Genomic DNA, 24,981 nt, shown 5'->3' with positions numbered 1-24,981 from the left:
ACAAATAGTTGTAGACTATGTGGCTTTTATAATGAATCATTATTGCATATTGTATGTGTTTGTCCTCGCAGCAGGAGAGGAAAGCACTGTTAAAATCTATCCTCAATGAAAACGGAGTGAGAACATGTCGCCAAGCAATTATAACTTGTCTTTCAGGGAAATCAGCCCGTTTAAAAACTCAGTTTGTCAAGTTCATCCTTATAGCTGAAAAACAGATAAACCATGAGTCCCCCCTAGATACTAAGGGCAGCCTGTAATGACCAGTAATCTGTTTTTACTGCTATTTAATTTCTAACTATGCTGTGAGACCGACCTGAGCATGGCTAGACTATTAATCCTAATTCATTAAATATTGAAGCTGAAGATGTTATTTTGGCGCAGGAATGGAAAACTTCATATGGTTTTATTACATTGTAATAACCTGTAATAACTTGCACTATTAATTATTAGATCCATTTGGTGTATTTTGGCTTATGAGAAATAATTTTAATTCCTTTTAATTTTATACAATAATATAGAAAGATGATTCAATTAAAAACTGCACTTTTTTAATGAAATGCACAATGGCACTTTTAATGTAGGAAACTACAAAGTAATGTAGTAATGATAGTTTATGGAAGACTTGTATTGGCACAAAAGAAGCTTTGTTTTAATAAAGAAAGAAATATGATATGAAAGATAAATTATAGAATGAAATGCCATTTTAGTGATGGACTGTTGTGACATCAATTAGTTGGTATGTTACATTATCCCCAAATCCAAATCATACTGGCAAGATATTGTCCTGCACTTGATGATTGATGGAAACATAAATTGCTCCATTGCCATTTTGTATTTATAAATCTATTCTCTTAACCAATACAATGAACTGTGTGTGTGTGTGTGTGTGTGTGTGTGTGTATATATATATATATATATATATATATATATATATATATATATATATATAAATATATATATTCACTTAAAAAACCATAGGTTTCACACATGTTATAGTTAGCTGGACATTTCCCTCGTAAAAAACCAATGAAATTCCCCCGTTCTAGTTAGTGCAGGCAACTATAACTCACGCGACCGCAATCCTCTGCTGATGACATCAGATATTACATCACTGATTACATATGTGTCTTTCTGAAAAATAAATATTTGTAATATATGTATAGCTAAAGATTAATGGAAGAAGACATGGGTAAATAGGTGTCTAAATACAGTGATGTAATATCTGACGTCATCAGCAGAGGATTGCGGTCGCGTGAGTTATAGTTGCCTGCACTAACTATAACGGGGGAATTTCATTGGTTTTTTACGAGGGAAATGTCCAGCTAACTATAACATGTGTGAAACCTATGGTTTTTTAAGTGAATTTGCAAGGTTTTTTAAATGCTAACTATAACGTGTGTGAAACCTATGGTTTTTTAAGTGAATTTGTAAGTTTTTTTAAATGCTAAGTTATGTATTTATTAATTCGCGCACCGAGCGCCCACGATGCGTTGTGCGTGCCGTGCGCGCACCCCGCGCTTTTTCGTCAAAAAAATAAATGTTTTTTTCACCCTTGGGGGTCCTTCAGTGACCTCCTGACAAAGGCTAGGGGGTCAGGAACTGTCCACCCTGCCCCCTTTTCACGTTCTCCACCTTTGTTTTTCACTGCCTCAGACTGCGAGAGACAAAATGGCGGCCGACACTTCCTGATTTCGACTGATTCGAATGTTTACTGACATCTAACAACCAATCAGAATTGCGCCCGCGCACGTCACCGTGCGCGCACCGTGCGCGCACAGTGCGCGCTTATAGATATATATGTACTTTTAACTGAAATTTTCTCTGGAACTACTGAACAGATTGACTCCAGATATTCAAAAGGCACATCCCTGACCTGAGGACTACCTCTCTGCCAAATTTCAAGTAATTTTGTTCAGACGTTCGGGCTGTACCTTGGACTAAAGGTCCCTATGGAAAAATGCATGGGGAAAACGCGTTATGGGACCCCCCTTTTTTCTCGGCCCCCGCTTGACTAATCACCCCGAGACTTTCAGGGTAGGAGCGGAGTGGAGCGCCCCACCTATTTTGAAAAGTTCGCGAGGATTCGTCAACCGGCGCAAAAGTTATTTAAAATAGAATTTTCAGATTTCCTATGGAAACACGGTCCTAACTATAACTATCTACTGGCGACCGCCAGTAGATAATATATATATATATATATATATATATATAGATATATATATATATATATACATATATATATATATATATATATATATATATATATATATATATATATATATATATATATATATATATATATATATATATTTATATAGGTATTCTTTGATTGTAGTGATTTTTATTAATTGACAATACAAAGATTTATTATTACCATCAATAACAATGATAATAATAATTATACAACGAGTTTATTATAAAGAAAACTAAATAGTTTGGAAGAGTTTTAAAATATATGTACTGCCTTTTTATACAAACAAATGATTAATTAAAATTATAATATTAATATTACATTGTTTTAGTAATATGAAATAATGTTGGGGATGACGCTCTGCTACTAAGCCTCATAGACTAGGTGGGTTTGGAAACACTTGTCCCCGAGATAAACATGAGCAGTTAAAGATGGCCGTTAGATTAGCGAAATCAATGGAGCGAGGTAGACGTCGTGCTTGATGATAGTAGTCCTTCTTTGGTGTTTAAAGCGTGAGCGCGCGGGTGAGAAAGAGATTCATAACGAAAGGGTCATACCAGGCAGCACGGATCAATTGCTAGAAAAGTGGTATCTTATCGCACCCCAGGGGTACCTTTGGCATTTTATTTCTGTGTTTCCTCCTAACGAGAGTTTGTCCTTTCTCCATTTCCATCACAGCTGAGGGATGAAAGGAGGAAGAAGGGTCAAAGAGTTTTGAAGAGCTGAAACCTCTCATCCATTGAACTATACAAGGGTCTGTGCGTGTGCATCTCTAGTGTTTTGGGGGGTAACTCTTTTCGGCAGTTATGGCTAAAGTATTGATTGCATCCCAGTTGCACAGAAGTGCATCGCTCCTTCTGCCTGTGGCACCTGCTGCCCCTGCTCTGTGCCAGCTTAAGTGGTACAGCAGCCGAGCAGACCCGGAATACCTGTGTAGGAGTATTGTACCTACTATGCACTACCAGAACAGCCTGCCAAGGTAAGAATATTCAGCCGGGGTGTCTTCTTAAAAATTGGAACATGCGATTGGAGTAGTGCTTTTATTTATTAACATGCCGCTCGTGAGCAGTTCAACTGTTCCTTAGTAAGTCGTTAATCATATCAATTTTTACTTAATAAAGTTGTAGTATGGGGATGTAGGAAATAAAACACGATCCAAAGGCATACTACAAAAGTGACGCCACGAATCTTATATGAATCTTATATGAATCTGTTTTGTATGTTCGCTAAGATATAGAGGGCAGTGCAGAGACATGTGGGTGAAAGGTGAAAATGGGAAAGAGCTAGTGCAAACTAGTATAACTTGTTGTACACGTCTCAGTCCACGGGTAAAGATGATGTCGTGTAGATATTAATGGGTCCTATATAAGTCTCCAGTTTAGTATTTTAATGACCCAGGTTAATTTTACCCTTGTTGCTAGTTGTAAGAGGAATCCAGGGTTTGCTATTGTTCTCTAACATATCCACCACGCCACCTCACCTAAGTACTTGCTGATCACATCCTTCAAATGTACTGCTTCTCCATCCGCACATAATCCTGACAAGCACGCAGTTGTTATTCTCCAAGTTTTCCAAAGTGCAAAGATCAGACACGATTGGACAGTTGGTTAGAATAAAAGGGAAAGGGCTCCAGGACCAGGTATCCCCTATAGAATTAGAACTATCTCTTGCTCCTTTTGCTGAAATTTTTGGTTATGCCTCCGTGCCACCGAGCATGTTTTCAAACTCTTCATACAATACTAGGTATATGTTTATGTATATTTTATCTATTGTACTGTATTGTAGCGCTTCCTACCCGTATGTAAGGCACTGAAGCGTTTGCCTACTTGGTCAAGGTACTCCGTGTAGGGTGTGTGGTTGGAAAGGTGTTTTACTAGTTTTTTTATCTTACATGGAAAATGTTTCCATATCGTGTATGATGACCACCACGGTCCTGTTATTGTGTTATGGGACGCAGTGCTCCGCATGGTAATGGAGGAGGAGGTGAGGGAAAGATGAGCAGGTTACGGTTTTCAGTAATGTATCGCTGGTTGCTGCACTGGGTAGTCCAACTGATACTTTGTTTAACGTTTTTGATTCTAAACAAAAGGTCACATTCATATTTATATTTATTTGTTTTTTGAGGCAATGGTGATTAGGTAATTTGCCCAGAATTACATTGGAGAGAGAAATGGTACCGGAGATTTGCTGGGATACTCCCTTTTTAGGTCTCGCCTGAGCCAGCGCTTGAGCGCTGCTCTCGGGAGAGCTTTTGTAAAAGGGGGATCTGAAAGTGCAAACTAGTGCTTTTCAGGCCTCCAAATACAGTGCATGTGCGCTGGGCGCGCGCACCATTTGGCAGCCTGAAAAGCACTGCCAGCCCCTCGCGACGCACCATTTTGTTGCCATAGCAACGAAAATGACGCTTCGCGTGTCTTTTTTTTTTTTTAATGTCGATACAAAAGACAGTGGTCCTGAATTAATATTTCATACACGAGAGCAAAAGGTTCTTACTTATTTGAATGATCTACTAAGTCATGAGCTGAGCAGGGAAAAAGATTTTGAGTAGCTCACAATATTCAATATAACATTTCAATATAAAACGCAACATCCAAATTATAAATCACCAGTTTTTTACTTCATTTTTTGGCAATTTAATTTCAAATTCATATAGTATTCAACTCAGGGTTGCTCCAGAGGGAACGTGCATCTAGCAAAAGTGCTAAAGGGTGAGTGAGTGAGGAGAAGAGTGGTAGAACATAGTAGCAATAAAAATTCTTTAAATTCACAAACGAAGAGAACGGTCGTAATTCACCGTCACAAACAAAACCTGGTCACGTTCAAAATTTACAACAGTACATGTTATATAGTTGAAGAAAAGGACCAATTAATCGTCTGGCACGGAAAAGGGATTGCGTGTCCCAGGTAGTAGAAGGGGCGTCGACGTTTCGACCTGTCTAGGGGGCCTTGGGGGAAGTTTGGACCTTGCCCATGCGGGTCTTCATCAGGACCAGAAGGGCAACCTGAGTGACTCCTGAAAGAAGTCTTGTGCCTGAGAATTTCAGGGCCCTAATTATTAGGGGCGCACGAGGGGCTAATTCCAGACGTCCCTCGTAGTGTAAGGGTAGAATGTCTGGGTTCTTCAGACAACGAATGTGAGTCTCTTGGGATGAACAGTTTCAAAGACGAACTAAAGCCGAGTTAATCGGTTATGGAGACCTCTCAACGCGCTGGTTGCTGACTCCGTGCTCAACCGCCCCTATGAATGGCAGACAAGAGCTGACAACAGGGTGCAAGACGAAGAGGGCTTGACAGGGATACATTCAGCGAGCGGCACAAAGAGGGCGGGCACGTGTGGGACAGTGCAAGGACAAAAACGGCGAGGGACAGAGGAGCATTGAGAGAAGGGGGCTGCAGAGAGGGGAGTAGTAAAGCCAGGTCGTGAGAGAGATATGGGGAAGACAAACCTCTGCGATCAGCTGTCCTGCAGTTCCCCCGGGGCACAAGCAGGCATCCACTTAGACAGAAGTGGATGCCTGCTTGGCTTTAAAATGTTTTTTTTTCAAAACCAGGTATCAAACCTGGATTGTTGAACATAAGTGGGTGCCTACATTATGCCTTTCCAAGAGCAATTTAGTAATCTTGTAAACACTGAGGAAAAACTGCACGTTAAAGCATTTCAAATACAGGCTGTAGGATTCAAAGTTGCTGTATCCATTCAACAACTTATTCCTAATTTTATAGTTGAGCAGGCCTGGTATTTGTTCTAGAGCAGGAGACTCCTGCTACAAGTCTTCTGGTAAGTACTGTACATGATTTCGGCATATTGCTTATCAAGTGGTCCTGATTTTGATACGTGGGCCACCCCCTACCCCAGGATCAGGTCAAGGACATAAGTAATGGTTGGCGGCAGTTGATTATAACAGTGGGTTTCAGTTGTTTGTGCCTGAACCATAGTGGGAAGGGAGCTTACTGCTCTTCCTGGTAAACCTTTATATAGTAAGTCATGGTTAGGCCCAAATCATGGCTCCTGATTGTATGCAGAGTGTGCATGATAGTGCTTGCTTACATGTTAGTTGGGGTAGCCATTTTGGGATCCTCCAATGATTTATATAAGGTACTTAGGCTGCAGGATAAACTCTATTGTATTTATCAGAGCTACTGTCTCTCTTCCCTACATACCTCCATGTGCTGTTTTTTAGTTCACACTCGCCTCTAAATTCTTTCTGAAGCCAGTTACAGTTGTCTGGCTTGAATCATTATTTTGGAGTAAGTAGATAGAAAGGTCTTGTGTTGCTAACTAGTCATGTAATAAGGTAGCCCCAGTAGGTCAGACTGTGGCCTAGCCAGAGGAACACTGACACAGAATAAACCTAAACACAGGTCTATTTGCCACAGCATGAAAGCAATGAGATTCTCCCAAGGCAGCCGCGGAGTAACTGCCTCAAGTGGAACCCTCGCTTTCCAAGCAACAATGGGACATAAACTAAGTTCACATTCCATCCACCAACCCATTACATTACTACACATCTCCTTCCTTATTACATAAACAAAATAAAACAAAGGAACAACTAAAAGGCAATGAAGTTAGAGTACACCAAAAAATACAGTAGATGAACAATGCAAAATGTAACAACATAATAATATAAGATAGAATACATTCCATCAAGGCTCCCGTACATAATTACTCAGTGCTAAGATCTTTGGAAACCTGCTGCTCCCCTCTCCTCTTAGAGAACACTCCTGCACATTTCCTCAATACTCATGTCTTCCATTGCCCTGGTAACACCTCTCCCCAAACAAACATTCAAGCTACCAGTCAACTCATTGTCAATCATCAACATAAAGCCATTTACATTTTCATCATTGTACCCTCCTTTGTCCTTCACATCACCCCCTTTTTAATACAATGCCGCTTTGCGTTGATTCCATGTGTTTCTATTGCTAACAACAATGTACTTTTTGTGTGCCTCTTTCACTTGTAGGGGCCCCAAAACTTTGACAAACCCCCACACACTCTACCATCATGCTTCACCTCAACCCAGTCACCTACTTGAATAATGTCACACTCTTCACAACACTCTCCTTCACTTTAGTTTCACACTTCCACAACCACCCTGGAGTCAATTTGGTGTTATGTTCCCTTCCCCCTTACACATTCAAATGTAGAACCCTTAGTCAGACTATTTTCTAACATGTGATGAGCACCCACCATGCTATTGACTGTAGTTTCTCCTTCCCAGCCTGCCTGAATCATCATGAGGATTGCTCCTTTGACCAATCGATCGTTCCTCTCCACCATAACGTTTGCCTGGGGATTGTAAAGTCCTGTACAGTGATGCCACTATTCTCCAAGTATGACTTCATTTCAACACATTGTCTGTGATACGCTACTGTGGAAACCCCTCCTCAAAAACACCTTATCCAATACCTCAATGGTGCATCTAGTTGTCACCTCCTTCATAAATCTGACAATGAGGCATCTGGAATGGAAATCTACTATGACAACACATTTTTAATATCTCCATGTACACCCTGTATAGGACCAATAAAGTCTATGCAAACTGTACTCCAAGGCTACCCTGGATCAATGATATACCCTGACATGGCTTGTACACTCGTTTTAAGTCATTTTCACTTTCCCTGCACATGATGCACTCCTCACACACTGGTTGATCATATCATCCATCCCTTGCCTCTCTAGCCCTTTTATTTTTTTGTCATGGATTGACCAAGATGCCCCTCATGGGCTAAAGTCATAAACCCATTATTTTACTACAGACACCCATACAAAGGAATGGCCATAAATCAAGTCAAAGACCTCACCTATTTTACGGTGAAGTGGGGCTACGCAATTAACCCCTGCATCCTGTCTTAATGTTGCCAGAGAAGAACGCTCTGATTGTAGAACATAAAGTCAGAGTGACTGTTTCACCTGAAACATTGTTGCCATGGAGCTGTGGCATATTGAAAAGAAAGTCAATGCATAGGTTCATTGGTTCTCTCCCCAGCAAAACATTTTTGGACTAATTGTGCATATAACTGGTCAGCTGGACTAGCTACTGTCCATACGAATGGTTATGAGCTGGCCCTTACAGCTCACCAGGTGTTCCCCTTTAAAGGCAAGGAGCTTTGTATACCACTTCAGAAGAAGGTAAAGACCAGAGGCAGAATCCAGACTGTCTCTTGACTCTGGCGCCCCCAAGACTGAGGAAAAAACTGCTGTAGCTGAAGGACCCACAAGTTTGACTAACCTGCGTGTTGAGGACATGTTCAGATCAGCCAATGACTAAGGTCAACATTAAGACTCTTGGTGCCTATCCCATTCTGCTTTCTTTCTTTTGGGTGGTCCCAAAAGCTGTCATCCTCTGTGTGAGAACTCCTGTGAATCATTATTGTCTGATCTCCTGCAAGCCTCCACCCTGTATTGGCCACTGCTTCTTCTGTGTGCAATGTCCATGTGAGCATGTGTGCTACACCCTGCATTGCTGCACTTTTGCATTGACTTGTGCTTCATATTCAAACAATGATCGTGTGAGCCTGTGTATTGTACCCTGATTTTATCGCCACTATTTCCATAACTGCAGTTCATGTGAGTCCATGTGCTGCACCGACACCTACTGTTAATGAACTCTTCACCTATTTACCATAAAGTCCCTCCCAACAGACGAAACCAAGTACCCACTCTGCCTCTTCCCTTTTGTCACGACTCAATCAGACATCAGCTGATTCTTTAAATTTTTCTCTATATCTTCTGGGGGTCTAACTCATACTACACCTTCCACAGTAAGCTGAACGGGGCTGGACAAGCCACTAGAGTCAAGGGGTCGAGACTGCTAATAGTGTAATACTATTATTCGTTCCACTAGAAAGAAGAGACATGATACTGGTGCCAGGTTACCACAAAGAACTTATAGATAAGAAATAAAGCAATCGCATATGGAGACACACAATCACTCCGGGAACTGATGAGTATAAAACCCTGACCCCTGCCAATGTATACTGAAGCACAGACAGGCGCCCTTTTGTGCTTGACACAGAGGAGTGTTGTTAGGGGTCAGTTAAGGATGGGCCTCTGCCGGACCAGAAGTTCACTGCCGATGTAAAGGCCAAACCCTATAAGCGTGCTTGTAGTCAACATGTCCCCCTCACCCCCAAAATAGGTTTCCTTGAGTTGTCAATACTTATGCATGTTCTCCTCCCAGCAGGGATGTTGTCTCTGAGATAGCTGAAATCCTCTTCGACCTATATGTGGTCTTAGCTTTATCAATCCAGTCATGGCATTAGGTAGTGCAGGGAGACTTGAATTTATTGAGCAAGTGATGGCCTCACCCTGGGTGGCACGGCAAGACAGTAAAATTACGCAATGATACGAGCACCAGTCAGACTAGTGACAGAATGTCAAATATTACAGCATTATTCCTGTTGATTAAACCACAGTAGATTTCCTATTTCTGTTAATATCATGTCTAACAGCTTTCACCTCACCTGCACATCCAGTTTTTGTGAAAACTGTGTGAATGTGACAAACTGCTCTTATCCTGTTCGTGGCTCCCATGAAGCTATTCAAGCTAGCAATTTGAGAACCTGAATACGCTAGCAAATTGAGCCACCAGGGATGCTTACAAAACAGCAATACTTGTCTATAAATTGGGGATTACCGCAATTGTTGTTCCCCTTGATCAATGCAGGTAAGCCTAAAAAACAACAGTCCGTGGGGGATTCCTAAGTGTGTGGTGGTGGTGGTACTCTCCAGAGCAAAGATCTCGATAGGTTTTGTAAGTATAACCAACCCGTTGTTACGGGTGGGAAGGGAAAGAGACCCATTTCTTTTAATAGCCCTCACTCACTCTAATGGTGACATGCTTCATCATAGGGCACACCCCCTACTGCTAAAAGTCGGGGTGGGCTCAACCGTATTTAAGGGAGCACTTAAGATATTGTGTATGGGGGCATACTGTTAAAGATAACATTCCTCACCCACTCCTAAAGAATTCTTTAATAATGGAGCGGGAGCGAAGGTTAAAATATATACAAATGGGTGTTTAGGATGTGATGGTCCTATGAGCCTAAATTCAGCACCAACACGTTTCAGCCCTTCCTATCTGGCCTAAATAGGTCCTGGGCTTTTGTCAGGGTGGAACGCAATGAACTTACTTCCCCCAAAGACGTGAGTGCATATAAACTATCTGTCTCGAGCACTACTAAGTGTTAAAAAACGGAACAAGCCAAATACTTGCGCTTTATTAACAATGTGGATCGTATATCGTCTACATTGTAGTTTGTTTGACAGGTTGTCTGCTTCCCTTTTATAATACTTAAACGTGGGGTAGATTAGCCCCTTATAATAACAAATTAATAACAAGAATGTGGCCCAATGGACATGTTTAAAAGGATCATGGTTAGTCGACTGCAAATCCCTTACGTATATGAAAACTATGAAAATACGGCATGTCGAGCACGTGTAAGGGGACCAGGAATAGCCATTCACTCCATTTTATATGCAAACATTATTGCTAAAATTGCAGGAAGTTTGACGAAGGAAATATCGCTGATATGAAACGGTATACCAACACTGTACTAATTTATGTACGTCATGAGAGACAGTACTGCTTTGTCCTGCTAGATGACAAGTGTTGACGGAGCCAGTACTTTTATTCAGTTTTTAATGTGTTTTGTGTGAAGCTTATATTTTTAAATAACAACTTGCACCAGCTACTGCTATTTTACTGTAATTGTGTTTCCCCTTAGCTATTTTGCACAGATACGTCTTTTAAAAACGCCTGTTTGCACATTAACGTATCCTAAACATTGCTATTTGCACTTAGTTTTACCTGTACTCGGTCCTGTCTGATTGCCGTGACCGGTTGCTCCTCCCCGTTCCACCACGGGTGTTGTCCCGATTGATGTGAAGGGAGTCTACTACTTCCGGTGCACGGCAGTCAGCGCTCTAGTTGCTGCTTCCCCACACGTTTAAAACTGATGCCCTGGCTAACGCGCAGCGGGCGCGCCGAAGGCGCGCCAAAGGCAAGCCCGTCTGCGCCCGTCCGCGACCAGTGTGCGACCAGGGCCAGGCACGCTGCTCGAAATGGAACCGACAGGGAAAGGATCGTGTGGTCTCGAGATGATCTGTGGAGGCTTAACACGGATGTTGACTGCCACTTGCACAGGTTTGACCTAGGCTCCCTCCCCCTCGATCTTACTTGCGGTACGTGTGGGAAATACCTCGGTGTATGGGAGATTGAGGAGAAGGGGCTCCGCAAGTCCAGACCGCTCAGCAAGAGAAGTCTTAGAGCAGGGTTGCTGAATTGTAGATCCCTTTCGAAGCATGCCAATGATATCTGGCTGCTATTGTAAGGCCATGATTGGGATGTTTTATTTTTGACTGAAACGTGGCTTAGTGAGGATAATGTGACTGCTATCGCCTTGGCAGTGCCCCTGGGCTACACAATGTGTCTCGCCAACCGACTGGGTGGAAAAAGAGGTGGTGGGGTAGCTGCTATAATTAAAGATCAGCTCACACTAACATCCTCGGCCCCTATGCTGATCGCGGGCATGGAGGGGCTTCACTTCTGCATTCAGGTGGGCTCTCAGACATCCTTAGCAGGTCTAGTTATCTACCGCCCACCTGGGGGGAATGACTCTAATCTTACTGACCTGCTGGACGTAATAGTGCAGAGCTCCCTCCTCCATCCCTACTTCCTTGTAGTGGGGGATTTCAACATCCATATGGACAGAACAGATTGTGCCCAAGCAGAGATATTAAGGGCCACCCTGATGGCCGCAAATCTGAGCCTAATTAATAAGGGACCTACACACAGGGCGGGTCACACACTCGATCTCATCCTTTCTAATATTGAAGGGGTGTTGTTGGAAGATCCCCTGCCACTACTTTGGTCTGACCATCTGCTTTTACCTTTTTCAATAAATCTGGCAGCTGACAGACCAACGCCAAGTAAACGAGTTTTCATGAAAAGGCAATGGTCGAAGCTTGTCCCGTCCGTTATGGGCCCAGTCCTGGCACAAAATATACCCACGTTAACACTGAACGCTAATTCTGACGCGCAGCGGTTTCATTACTGGATTGAAAATATGATTTCATCCATTGCTCCAGCTAAACGCGCGCTGTCCAAAAGGGACTCCCCCTCTGCTCCATGGTTCTCACAGGATCTTAGAACTGAGAAGGCTAAATGTAAACGTTTAGAGAGGCTGTGGAGGGTAAATTATGGGACTCTGGAAAGAACTCATTATAAGATGGCCTCCCATAAATTTCAGAAGGCTGTCCGAAAGGCAAAGAAACAATTTTTTGCTGCGTCAATTGAACAGGCAGAACACTCCAGCAAGGAAGTCTTCAAGGTGGTTCAGTCCTTCTTTAAACCTAGATGCATTGAAAGGGAGATACCGCCTTCGGTCACTATCTGTAATAAAATCTCGGATTTCTTTGACCAGAAGATTAAGAGTGTTTACGATTCATTTGGCCCAGAGGTAGCAACAGAGAAAACAGATCAATCTGCCAAACTGCTGATAAGCGGACCGCTGACCTGTCTTCAACCTGTAACTCTGCCCGCGGTTTTACAGGAATTAAGGTGTTGCAAGTCAGGCTCGCCGGATGACCCCTGCCCTCCCAAACTGTGGTGCACAATGGCGGATTTTGTGGCCCCGTCCTTACAACACGTCTGGAATACGTCCATCTCTTCGGGGGTCTTCCCAGACATATGGAAACATGCTACCCTCCTCCCTTTAAAGAAAAAGCCTAATGGAGATCCTATGGATCTCAGCAACCTACGCCCTATCTCCCTTCTGGCTGCCCCTGGCAAGATGTTGGAGAAAGTTGTCCAGCGGCAACTCAGTAAATACATTGAGGACAACAAGATTCTGCACGAGACTCAGTCAGGTTTTAGACCGGGTTTTAGCACCGAGACAGCTTTGATCGAGGTGGCAGAATCAATAAGATGGTCGTTAGATTCGGGAGACTCAGCTTTGCTGGTGCTCCTGGATCTTTCGGCGGCTTTTGACACCGTTGATCACGCAAGGTTGTTGATGAGATTGTCTGAAGTGGGCATACAGGATCAAGCGCTGGCCTGGTTACACTCCTACCTGTCCCAGCGAACCCAGAAGGTCGCCTTGGGGACCGTTTCTTCTACACCCAAGCCGTTAGGCTGTGGCGTCCCTCAGGGCTCGGCGCTTAGTCCACTTCTATTTAATATCTATATGGCCCCACTCTTCACACTGATCGCTAACTGGGAGGTCAAGGCAGTATCTTATGCCGATGACACTCAGCTTGTGTATCCATATGCAGAGGGGTCTGAGGCAGCCTTGTCAAATTTTAAAGGCTGCCTCCAGGATGTGGCGCGCTGGATGAACACTAATAAATTGAAACTTAATGTGGACAAAACGGAAGTGCTTCATTTTGGCAAAGGCGCCCCGCCCCCCTCTGAGCTCTGGTGGCCGGCAGCAATGGGCTCCCCCCCCTTCTCCCAGTCCCTCGGCAAAAAATCTGGGAGTGCGATGGGACAACAATCTTTCCTTTGTTTCGCACACACAACAGCTGATGGGCTGTTGCTTGGGTAAACTTAGGAATCTTCGCAAAATCCTGCGACTTTTGCCGACACATTGCAGGAAAACGGTAATCCATGCGACAGTCACATCTAGATTGGATTACGCGAATGGCCTGTTCCTGGGATTGCCCAAATACTTAATTCAACGTTTGCAAGTGGTCCAGAATGCGGCTGCGAGACTGTTAATGCATATTCCATTCAAGCATTCCATCTCTCCGCATCTTCGATCACTTCACTGGCTACCTGTAGCCCACAGGATTAAATTCAAGGCTCTTACGTTAGCTTTCAGATCCTTGTTTGGCTCATGTCCTACTTATCTGAGGGATCGATTGCCAAGATACACGCAGGCCCGCTCTCTTCGCTCCAACCTCCGGACCCAGCTTGCAGTCCCGCGAATAAGAAGGGCCCGGCTGGGTGGCAGAACGTTCTCTGCCAATGTAGCAAGTTTATGGAACTCACTCCCCCCTGAGCTCCAACAGGCCCCCTCTGAATCGTGTTTTAAATCAATGCTGAAAACCTGGCTCTTCACCCAACCTCGTTAATTAACTGTTTAACTGTTTTGCACTTCGGTATTTGTTGTTTTTTCTGCCTGCGTTCAGCGCCGGGACACCTCCTGGAGAGGTAACTGTTCGCGCTCTACAAAATTCTGTATTATTATTATTATTATGATGACAAAGTCTGTCTACCACGGCGTAGCTATGAACATGTTTTGCGAGTCCTTAGCAACAACCAATAAGGAATTGGAACCACGCCCGGTGGGTGTGTCCAATGGGCCGACACCTTTGCCGGAAGCGCAAAAATTACAGGATTTAGCTGCTGTGATTCTCGGCACTAGTGCAAGCAGGGGAGTTCGAGTATCAATAGGTCACAGCGGGGAGGACCTTTGGCGAAGTAAGTGCAGGAGACTGGTCACAAATGGTGGGACTGCTTAAACGAAGGGAGGAAAGTGGGGGCACCCCAAACGGGTATGCCAGACTCTTGTGTAACCTTCTCCTCACACTTACCTTTAAAAACGGGCAACTTCTGTCTGAACGTTAAAAACCTTTGCAATCTTTGTCACCCACAGAGTGTGACTACAGGCCTCCCTCAAGCTCTCCCCTGGGAATCCTTTGCCCTAAGTTGTTGGGGTGAGTGCCTAGGAACTATCATACTACATTAGGGATGGGAGTGAATGTGGAACAAACTGATGGACCGACTGAAAGCATATTGTGAATGAAATAATGCATGTTTGCACAAACCCATAGCACATGTGAAAGTCACAGGAATACATATGGCATGATGTACTTGAAATACAAATGTTTCAACCACAACAGCAAGACTCTTAGTATAAATTGGGATACCAGGTGACAACGCCTACACCTCCACAACAATGGCTCTTTGGGGGGGGGGTGGGGGGGGGGGGGGGGTCGGTGTGAAGTTGGTGATCCTATGTCAATCACATTGTATATGATAATGAAGATAGGTAGCACTCACTCTGGAGGACATCTGTTGGATGGACCGTTCACAAATAACAAGTCCTTGCTTTGTCGTCCTTCACTCCCGCTTGTATGGTCAGATCATAAAGCAGTAATGTTCTCACTCCTCCTTCAAAACCCTCAGTCAGGGATTCGGAATCCCAAACAGCTGAAAAGGGTTCGATCCTGGAACAGGCTTTTTATTGAGGATCTTAACAGCTCCCTGTCCCAGAACACCCTGGTTTACTTCGAGAACCCGTGTGAGGCAGCTGCCACTTTTGAGGTCTGGCTAAGGAGCTCTATAGACCAGGTGCTTCCGGTCAAATCCTCCATTTGCCATAGATCAAGGCACTCTGAACCATGGTTTTCAGAGCAACTCAGACTGGAAAGACAAAAGTGTCGTCGTTTGGAAAGGAAGTGGAGACTTTCCAACGATACTAACAATAGGTTGGTCTATAAACAAGCCTTGCTTGATTATAACAAGTTAGTACATAAGGAGAAAGCTTCTTATTTTACCACAGCCATAATAACCGCTAAAAACTCATTAAAGGAACTCTTTTCCACAGTGAAAAAGCTAGCCAAATGCCCGAGGTGAGCATCTTCCCGTTAAACCAAACATTCTGTAACTCTCTGGCTGCGTTCTTTCAAGACAAAGGGAAAGCGGTCTATAGCGGGTTCTTACAGAGTGCTGCCCCAGGGATGTCTCTATCTTTAGGGACTCCTGGTGCTGTCACAGTGGAAATGGAAATCTTTCCGTTATCTACTGATAGTAGTGACCGCTGTTTCCATTAAGATGCGTGTGCGCACCTCTCTTAAAGTGAGCGCGCACTGCTGTATGTGCAGTGCGCACACACACAGGACACCCCGCAAGATAGTCGTGCTGCTGCTTTAAAAAAGTGAGCGGTGCAAAAATCAGTCACTTCCTGGATGCGGTGTGGCGGAGGAAGAGTTGGGACTCTGGAGTGCAGGTAAGGCTGGCTTTAGGGTTTGGGGGCTTGCAGCTGTTGGCACTTGCGGGGCAGATTGCGGGCTTTTGTTTAAGTATTCATGTTAATCACAGCCCCTTCACGAGCTTTACAAACAAAAGAGTAGAGCAAGTTTAAAAACACAGCGTGTACTTTTGAAAGTACACGCTGTGTTTTTAAACTTGCTTTGCTCTTTAGTATTTCAGAGTTCAAAAGTTGCTTTGAAGACTTAGTCTGGACTTGTTGGAAATGTTGATACTTGAGAAGTTTGTGAGAGCTTGAGGAGGTGGAAGGTGTCAGTGTTCTGAGTATTAAATTCAACATTCTTCTCTGATGTCTTGAGATGGTCTAACGGGTGTTAGATGCTGCTGAGTCTTGGTTCAATTTGTCCTTGTATAACTGATCCTCCTGCATCACTACAAATCACAATTTCTCACCACTTTTTCAAACAAGAACATTACGTCAGCTAGGTAGCCACTAGACAATATGAAATTCAATATACGTGTGAGGCAGTGTTACTTCCTGAACCCATTCAGTGTGTGCGTGTTTTCATATCCTGATGGCAGCAACTCTTCATCCTTCATCAAAATTATATTCTCCATGTATAATCGGCTTTGGGAATTTAACACCGTAAATCACTGTTATTAAAACTTTTGTACACTTTATTATGCTATAATAATATTTTTGGCACTGATGTATGAAAACCATGGCCAGCTCCCTCATTCCAACATTTTACTCCGCTTGATAATCACTACAAGGCAAAGATCATGAGTTCCTTCTATGGTCTCATCTCAACAATGAACTGCATTGCAAACTCCGGGATTAGCTCAATTTATGGTAATACAAATCATTTACAAAGAGCGTACCTTTCCTTAAATGACTAGTATCACAAAGGTATTTTTATTGCTGCTGCTATGGGTGCTCATTTGGAGTGTATTGATAGAGATCAGGGTGTGTACAAAATTCCCACTACCACGGATAGAGTAATCTCACAGTTACACGCACATGCATACATCATACGCTAGGGCCCATTTCACTAACATACGCTCAAATACTCTACCACCAATAAACCTGTGGAAGGAAACACTCCTAAACACCCTGCATCTATACCGAGGTCGATAAGACCTGGTTTTTGTGACTGTCCCTAAGCATAATCTATACAATATATACAACAATAATCAATAACGTAAACCCAATAATTGACAAGAAAGAATATCCAACACCATGTTTAAAATTATATTGCTTTATCTAAATTAGTCAAAGAAAATCAATCAGAGTAAATCATTTCTCATAGTTACCTATTCTAGCTAAATGTCAAAACGGGTCAGGACAAGTCTCTCGGTAAATGTCTCTCAAGACGAAGTCCCTTCAGCATCAATTCTCAGCAACGCAGATTCGGTACGCGGCAAAGGCAAAATGGCAAGTGGCAAAGACCCTCTCTAGGCTAACATCTCTTATAGTTTCTAAACAATAGAAAGATACATTGGGAACATAGAAAAAACTATAATGTCCGCCGGACTTGCTGAGCAGAGCGAGAAGGAAAGGATGTAACATCGCTACATTTGAGAATCTCCGTTGAGAATCTCCGCTCAGGAAAAGTACACATAACGAAAACTACGGAACAGGAACCAAGAAAATAAAACATGTATCATAATTATCCTGCTTCTCCTCGGCCATCGAGCCACAGTTCAGAGCTTCCCTCTAAGGCTCCTTTGTTTCCCAAGGCTGCCAAGGACACTTTCACTTCTCTTGGAGACTTCCCAAAAACTGCTGCTGTCCTCATGGAAAGTTTTTCAACAAGGACCATGGTCAGTTAGCTTCAGGACCATTTCCAGCAGGGGTCTCCCTCGTCACAGTTTTCATATTATAAATCACAGCCAGGCTCACTATTCAGCCATCTTTTCTTAGGCCAACATAGGCCTTAATAGACCATCTTAATTAAAAGAGACAAAAACAACATTACTACAGCATAGTGATTAAACAGTGTTAACCCCACTAATACCCTTATGTGTATGCATTTATCTAGCACTTGCAACATGGAAAAGCATTAATTCAGAAAGCGTTTTGTGCTCAAAAATAAACAGCACATAGCAACGTTTAAACATGAAAACACGCACGTTATTTTTTAAAAACAGCACATTTATGCACACTCACGTGTAACTCTCTCTTGTTAGAACAAACGGATTGATTAATATAAACGCACTTGCACAAGACAAATAATTAATTATTAATTATTAATAAATTAATACAACGAATAGACATGCCAGAGCTTCAAAAGCCCCAGAATTTTCAAACTGAAAACTCTGCTCCAGCATATTACAAAGTATTAGATGAATATCCTACGTCTTACGAGAAGTTCTGAACCAAATATCACAATTCTTAGCTTATACTATTATAAACACCCCCTGCCTGTTCATGGAGCTTTATCCTAAAAGCTTATAACCACTTGACATTCGCACCTTTTTCTATTGGTTATTAAACATATCTATCAAAGTCTACTATCTGATCTTTGAGGCAAGCAGCTTGCTGCTGTCAATGTGTTATGCTGTTTTCCGATTGTTTCAACACTTAGACATTCCAAAGACTCACTTAGTTTTACAACCTGGAACACTGGTAACTCACTTTTCACTTTAAGATTCACCTCTTATGGAATCAGTTTCCACTTCGCATTTAGGTTTCACAGAAAACCTCATGTATTTTTGTGGCTCATTGAATGCTTCTTAGTCTCTTGCTTTTGCAGCTAGCTAGGCCTCTCCGAGTTCTGAGGACACCTAGATCAATGGCCAGAGCTGCTGACTTTGGAGCTGGGGAACCAGGTTTAAGTCTCGACGTTGGCTCAAAATCCTGTGATTCTGGGTAAATTACTTAATCTCCCCGTGCCTACCAAAAATTAATATGTCCTGGTTCAACATAACTGGTGCTCATGTCAAGTTCTCCAATACTTCCGGGTTGAGTTTGCGCTGTATAAAACTGCAACAAAAAAAAAGTGATATGTGCACCAACAGCTGATGAAATCGGTATTGTTGTGTTAGAGGCAATCAAACACTGTCTTTGATATCACATAGGAGTGAAGACCGACATCAATGGCCAAAGCCAGAAGAAGAGCACTGTACCTCACCACCAGCAAGGGATTGGGGATTTTTCACAAAATGTATGTTTGTACAAAGCTACAGGGTGCAGCACCATGCTCTGGTTCACACTGCAAAATAAACAAATTGCTGCAACGAGTTGCCAGCCATTTCAGTTTGTTGTTTGCCTTTGAAGCACTCTTTCATTTCTGCAACCTTTTGAAACTAGGTGCTGGCCTGTTACTTTTAACAGAGGCGCTGTTGGACTTGGCCATTTTTGCAGGGTCAACCCTGAAATTTTTGCCTTCCTCCTGTATTTTCGCTGACCTGTTTTTGTTGTTTTTATGACTCTGGGCACTTTACCACTGCTGATCAGTGCTAAAGTGCATATGCTCTCCCTATTGTAAATTGATGCATGGATTAGTGACTCCATGATTGGCTTATTTGATTTACTTGTCAGACCCTAGTACAGTGCACTGAGTGTGCCCAGGGCTTGTAAATTAAATGCTGCTGTTGGGCTTGCAGCACTGGTTGTGCCACCCACAGAGGCAGCCTGTAAAGTGTCTCAGGTCTGCCAATGCAGAGCCTGTGTGCAGTCTGGTACTGCCATGCTGACTGGGCAAGTGCACCCACTTGCCAGTCCCTAAACCTTCCCTTTTCTTCATATCACACACCCCTATGGTAGGCCCAAGGGCATTGTGCATTAGAAGTATAAGGTAGGACAAGCCCTGATGTGTGTGGCATGTCCTAATAGTGAATTACAGCCATTTTCGTTTTTCACTATTGCAAGGCTACCTGTTCCCCATGGGCCAGAATGGGCAGTTTGATTATTACATCCTATAATCCTAACTGACTCAGGGAACATGTTAGAAATTAGAGTTTAGTATGCCTGAACTCTGAATGATAAAATACATCTTTTAGTGAAGTTGATTTTAACATTCTGTGTTTGAAAATACCACTTTTAGAAAGTAGGTATTTTCTTGTCTAACCATCCAAGCCTGCCTCTGCTAGGTTGTGTATTCCTTGTCAGGAGTTTGAGTGACAGGGGCTAGGGAAATTCCAGGAGACTGGGTGAGTCAGCACAGGGCTGAATAGAGAGATCTCCATGTAGATGGGTGGGAGGAGTTGCACTTGGGACCTGAATACGGCTGTGCCTTCCCTCCACAATGCTGGCTCCACCTCCTGTGGTGCGTCTAATGTCTCTGCCCTGCACTGTGAAAGGAAAGTAGGAGTCATGTCAACAAAGTGCTCCAGGACTGACCAGAACTGGTTTGGACTAGGCAAAGGCCTTCAGAGAACAAAGAGAAACTGTGTATAAATATTGGGACCCAAACCCAAGAACTTTAGATCACTTTGGGAAACAAGAAGAAACCTTTGCTGAGGAGTGGAACCAGAGAGACTGAGGAGAGACTATCCCTAAGCCTGAGGGATTGGCCTGCAGTAGTTGCCTGACTGCCAAAGAGAGGAGAGAAGTAACCTTGTGTACTTTATTCAACTTGTGAAGGATCTCCAAGGGCTTGAGAAAACAGCTTGCCTCCTGCTGAAGTCTCAGGGACAGCAGACTTCACCCACCAGCTCCCCAAGAGTTCTTTGAAAGTTCCTGCTGTTTTTCTAGGCTTTCTGAGGGACTGCGTGTTGCAAGGAGCTGGAAGCACGACTCACGTGCAATAAGCGTGTCGCTGCATTGCCGCTGCCGCTTCACAACACGAGAGTTAAGTATACAGGGGTAACCCTATAACCCAAGGAACCTGGGCCTCGTAGATATATATAAACAATGGTTCCGTAGGGGAAATATTATTTACAATGAAGAAAAATCAATTAAACATAAACACAGCAATCGATGATCTAGCAAAGCAATTAATCTTAAAGGAGGAATAATACTTCAAAAAACGTAACAATTTATTTTTTAGTATTTCATCTGAATTTTAAATCATTCATCAACTCCTTTAGACATGTATAAAAAATGAAAAAGGGCTGTATATACAATGATATTTACAAAACAACGACGCAGTGATAAAGGGGGCTCAATCATAATACAAAATCGGAGTGATTATGTAGATGAAATTCAAAGACAACTTAATGACCGTGATAGTTACCAACCAATCACAAAGGACCCTACCCCCGAAATAAAAATTCTGATTGACTCCTTACTAACACAAGCACTTGATTCAGGTTTCCTTAGTATCCCAGAGTCCAAATTTCTCACCCAGACTAACCCCAGAGTCCCAACAATCTATACTCTGCCGAAAGTCCATAAGAACCTTGACAAACCACCGGGACGTCCAATCGTATCGGGCTGTGGCTCCATACTGGAACCTTTGAATCAATATATTGATAACTTTCTTCAGCCATTTGTGATTGCCACTAAATCCTATGTTCGGGATTCAACCCAAATGATCCAGTTCATAGAGGACCATCCATTTGATAAGGAGAAACAACTTTTAGTAACTTTGGACTTTTCCTCCTTGTACACGAGCATACCACAAAAAGAGGCTCTGTCTGTAATACAAGAAGTACTCAATACAAGACCCGCTCCACATAGAATCCCTACAGATTTTTTAATAGCCATGTTGGACATCGCAATGACAAAAAACTACTTTGTGTTCCATAATCAATACTTTCTTCAATGCAAAGGCGTTGCCATGGGCGCAAGCTATGCGCCGTCCTTAGCAAACCTTTACATGAACCATTTTGAGTGGACCGTTCTTTATGGAGAAAATAATCCTTATAGAGATAGCATCAATATATGGAATAGATATATTGATGATGTCTTTATGATTTGGACCGGTTCAACTACGACCCTCAAGTCGTTTTTTGACTGGCTAAATGGAAGATCCAACGACATTAAATTTACGATGAGTGAAAACAATGAAACCATAAGCTTCTTAGACCTCAATGTGAAAACGGCAGATGGGGTACTCTATACTGGATTGTACAGAAAACCTATTGAGAGAAACGCTCTTCTTAGCTATAATTCGAACCATCCCCGCAGTCTTCGAGATAATCTGCCCTATGGGCAGTTTCTCAGACTGCGCCGCAACTACACATTGAGAGCTGATTACTTTGCGGATGATTTTTCTTCATTGTAAATAATATTTCCCCTACGGAACCATTGTTCATATATAGCTTCACAACACGAAGCACCTCACATCGCCGGAGAAGAGGATTGACGTCGCAGCAGACGCTGCCGCATCACCGGAATACGTGTCGCAGAAGAATCGTTGAGTTATAGCAGGGCCACCGAAGCGCCTCGCATCGCCAGGGGAGAGGATCGACGTCGCAGCAGATGCCGCCGCATCACTGGGAAGTGTGTCGCAGCTCATCACCGGAGAAGAGGATCGATGTCGCACCAGACGCCGCTGCATTACCGGGAAGAGTGTCGCAGGGCCTGTCGCGGCTCGCATCGTGTGGAAACATCTTGCATTGCCAGAGAAGAGGATCGACGTCGCAGCAGACGCCGCCGCATCACCGGGAAGCGTGTAGCATCAAGAAGAAAGTGCCATCTTTGTTTCTTTGCACAGATCTTCAACGCATCACCGTCCTTGCAACACTTTCATTGTCTTGCGTTACGCATCTTAAGGTACATTGAACTCTGAGTGTCGCATTTACCATCTTAAGAGAACTAAGCTAATTCTACCATTTTAAGTACAGTATTGTGGATTTTTGTTTGTGGTCTTGTGATAAGTCTTTATAAAGAATACTTAGTTTTTATATAAAACTTGTGTGGTGTCCATCTGTAGTGTTGTCACTTGGTTACTGTATGTGTTCACAAATGCTTTACACACTGCCTCTGAGATAAGCATGTCTGCTCGTGCCAAGCTACCAAGGGGGTGAGGAGGGGTTATTTTAGGTGTGTACCCCCTTACCCTGACTGGACGCAAAGGCCCCTACTTGAACAAAGGTACCTACTTCTGCCAACTAGAGACCCCCCAAATCTAACAGGCGCCAATAATAAAAACATTTCTTAAAAGATCCTTGCGACGGAACCCTCAGCTCCCCATGTAAGATAGTGTTTAAGTCCTACATTGGCAACACATCTGACAAACGTTAATGGTGTAATAAGGCCCTTACAAGTGCAACATTAGCTACTACTTTTCGTTCCTATCTCCTGAACATTCTAAACAGAGTGAAGAAGCATCATTGACCAAAGAAATAGTACACAAAGGGGTATATTCACAAGAAGGTGTGAAAACTAATGCAAGAGTAGCGTAACGCAACTTTCAATATCGCAGCTCATCGTGGGAAAATAACCCTGTGACAACGTGGGATTCACAACAATGCGGAAGCATGCGATAGTCTGCCGAAACCGCGGACAATGTCTGCGATAAAACCACGTCGATGGAGATAAAAACACAAACCACAACACCAAAAAACCTGAGATGGGCCAAAGCGCGATGAGGAAATCAGCGATTAGCAGCGCCAGGCCTGCAACACACACCTGGCAGGTGGGAAAAATCTCCATAAAAGCAGAAAAAACACCGACACACAAACTGACCTACACCCAAGCACCATGGAGGCAGCCGGAGCAGGCGCAGACGACGAGCGCAACCCCACAAGCACCTCGGACGACCAGCCTGGGACCTCGGGGACAGAGAAGGGCAAGGACAAGAAGACGAGGAAGACTACGTTCAGTCCGCAGGCGAACAGGATCATAGTCACGGAGGTGATGGAACACCGTTTTATCACTGGGCACCAAAACTGCAATATGGCGGGAAAGCATCAACAAGGTGAATGCCGTCGGAGAGCACAAGAGGACAATGGACAAGGTCAAGAGGCAATGGAATGACATCAAGTGGAAGACCAAGGAGAAACTCTCCGCCAACCAGAAGGCAGCAACGCAGACTGGAGGTGGGGGCCCAGCGCCACAGCTGGAGCTGGATGACATGGAGGAGATGGTGTCGACAGTCATCAGTGTGGAGACTGTGGCCGGAGTCGGGGCACCGGACACTGCTCGACAGGACACAACACAACCGCAACAGGGTGAGTGACCACCAGGTACTGAGAGGACGGGTGGAGATGGGCACAATGGCACACATGCACCATCAAGCAGAGCACAGTGCACACCCACAATGACTCTGGTTCATCGCCCAGATCTACAGACTGTCACAATGTACAATGTCTGAATGTCAACCTGTACCATGCGTCTACACACATGTAGACACATTGTAATACACCATCTCCCCTTCACATCGCAGGGGCACCGTCAACACCTCCTGCAGAGCCGTCCCAGCCACTCTTCATGGATGACGAGGAGGACAACGCCAGCATCAACACCCAAACCATCCAAGACATCATTGACCTCATCACCCACTCATCTCCATGCTCAGGGCAGGCCAGCTACATCGATGAGACTGGAGGCACCCACCTCCCCGGCACCCTCCCAAGACATCCAAGAACAACACTTGGCCTTCCAACGCCGTGTGCTGGAGTGCCAGATGGAGACGGCTGCCAAACTGGATGCCATTCTTGTCTCTGTCCGCCCCATGGTCTCCAACGAGCCCTGACTGACATCGCTGGAGTCATGACGCGGAGAGAAGAACACCTGTCTGCTCATAGTGGCTCCAGCGATGCCAGCCTTGAGCTGGCACACATTTGGAGGCTCATGGAGGACATGGTGCGGATGGAAACGGAAAAAATGGCAGCCACCGCTGCACATAATCGAAATATAGCTGGGATCTATCATGCCCTACAGACCTCCACCATGGCATTGCCGCCACAAGGTGTAGCGCTGATGAATGCTGCTGCGCCCACACCATCCACATCCGC

General features: G+C 43.8%; 1 protein-coding gene across 1 annotated transcript in view; it reads left to right on the top strand.

Annotated features, from left to right (window-relative positions):
- The first annotated feature begins 2,698 nt into the window (after window positions 1-2,698).
- The window catches only part of CPT2 (carnitine palmitoyltransferase 2), a 96,920-nt gene continuing 74,637 nt past the window's right edge, over window positions 2,699-24,981 (top strand). Inside the window, exon 1 of the mRNA XM_085602595.1 lies at window positions 2,699-3,170. Coding sequence (XP_085458721.1) covers window positions 2,998-3,170 — 173 coding nt within the window. The 5' untranslated portion in view covers window positions 2,699-2,997. The remainder of the gene's footprint in view (window positions 3,171-24,981) is intronic.

This window comes from Triturus cristatus, chromosome 4_2, assembly GCF_964204655.1.
Source record: "Triturus cristatus chromosome 4_2, aTriCri1.1, whole genome shotgun sequence".
In the NCBI taxonomy this organism is placed as follows: domain Eukaryota; kingdom Metazoa; phylum Chordata; class Amphibia; order Caudata; family Salamandridae; genus Triturus; species Triturus cristatus.
The sequence above is the reverse complement of the archived record's forward strand: the minus strand, read 5'-3'. Positions and strand labels throughout refer to the sequence as shown.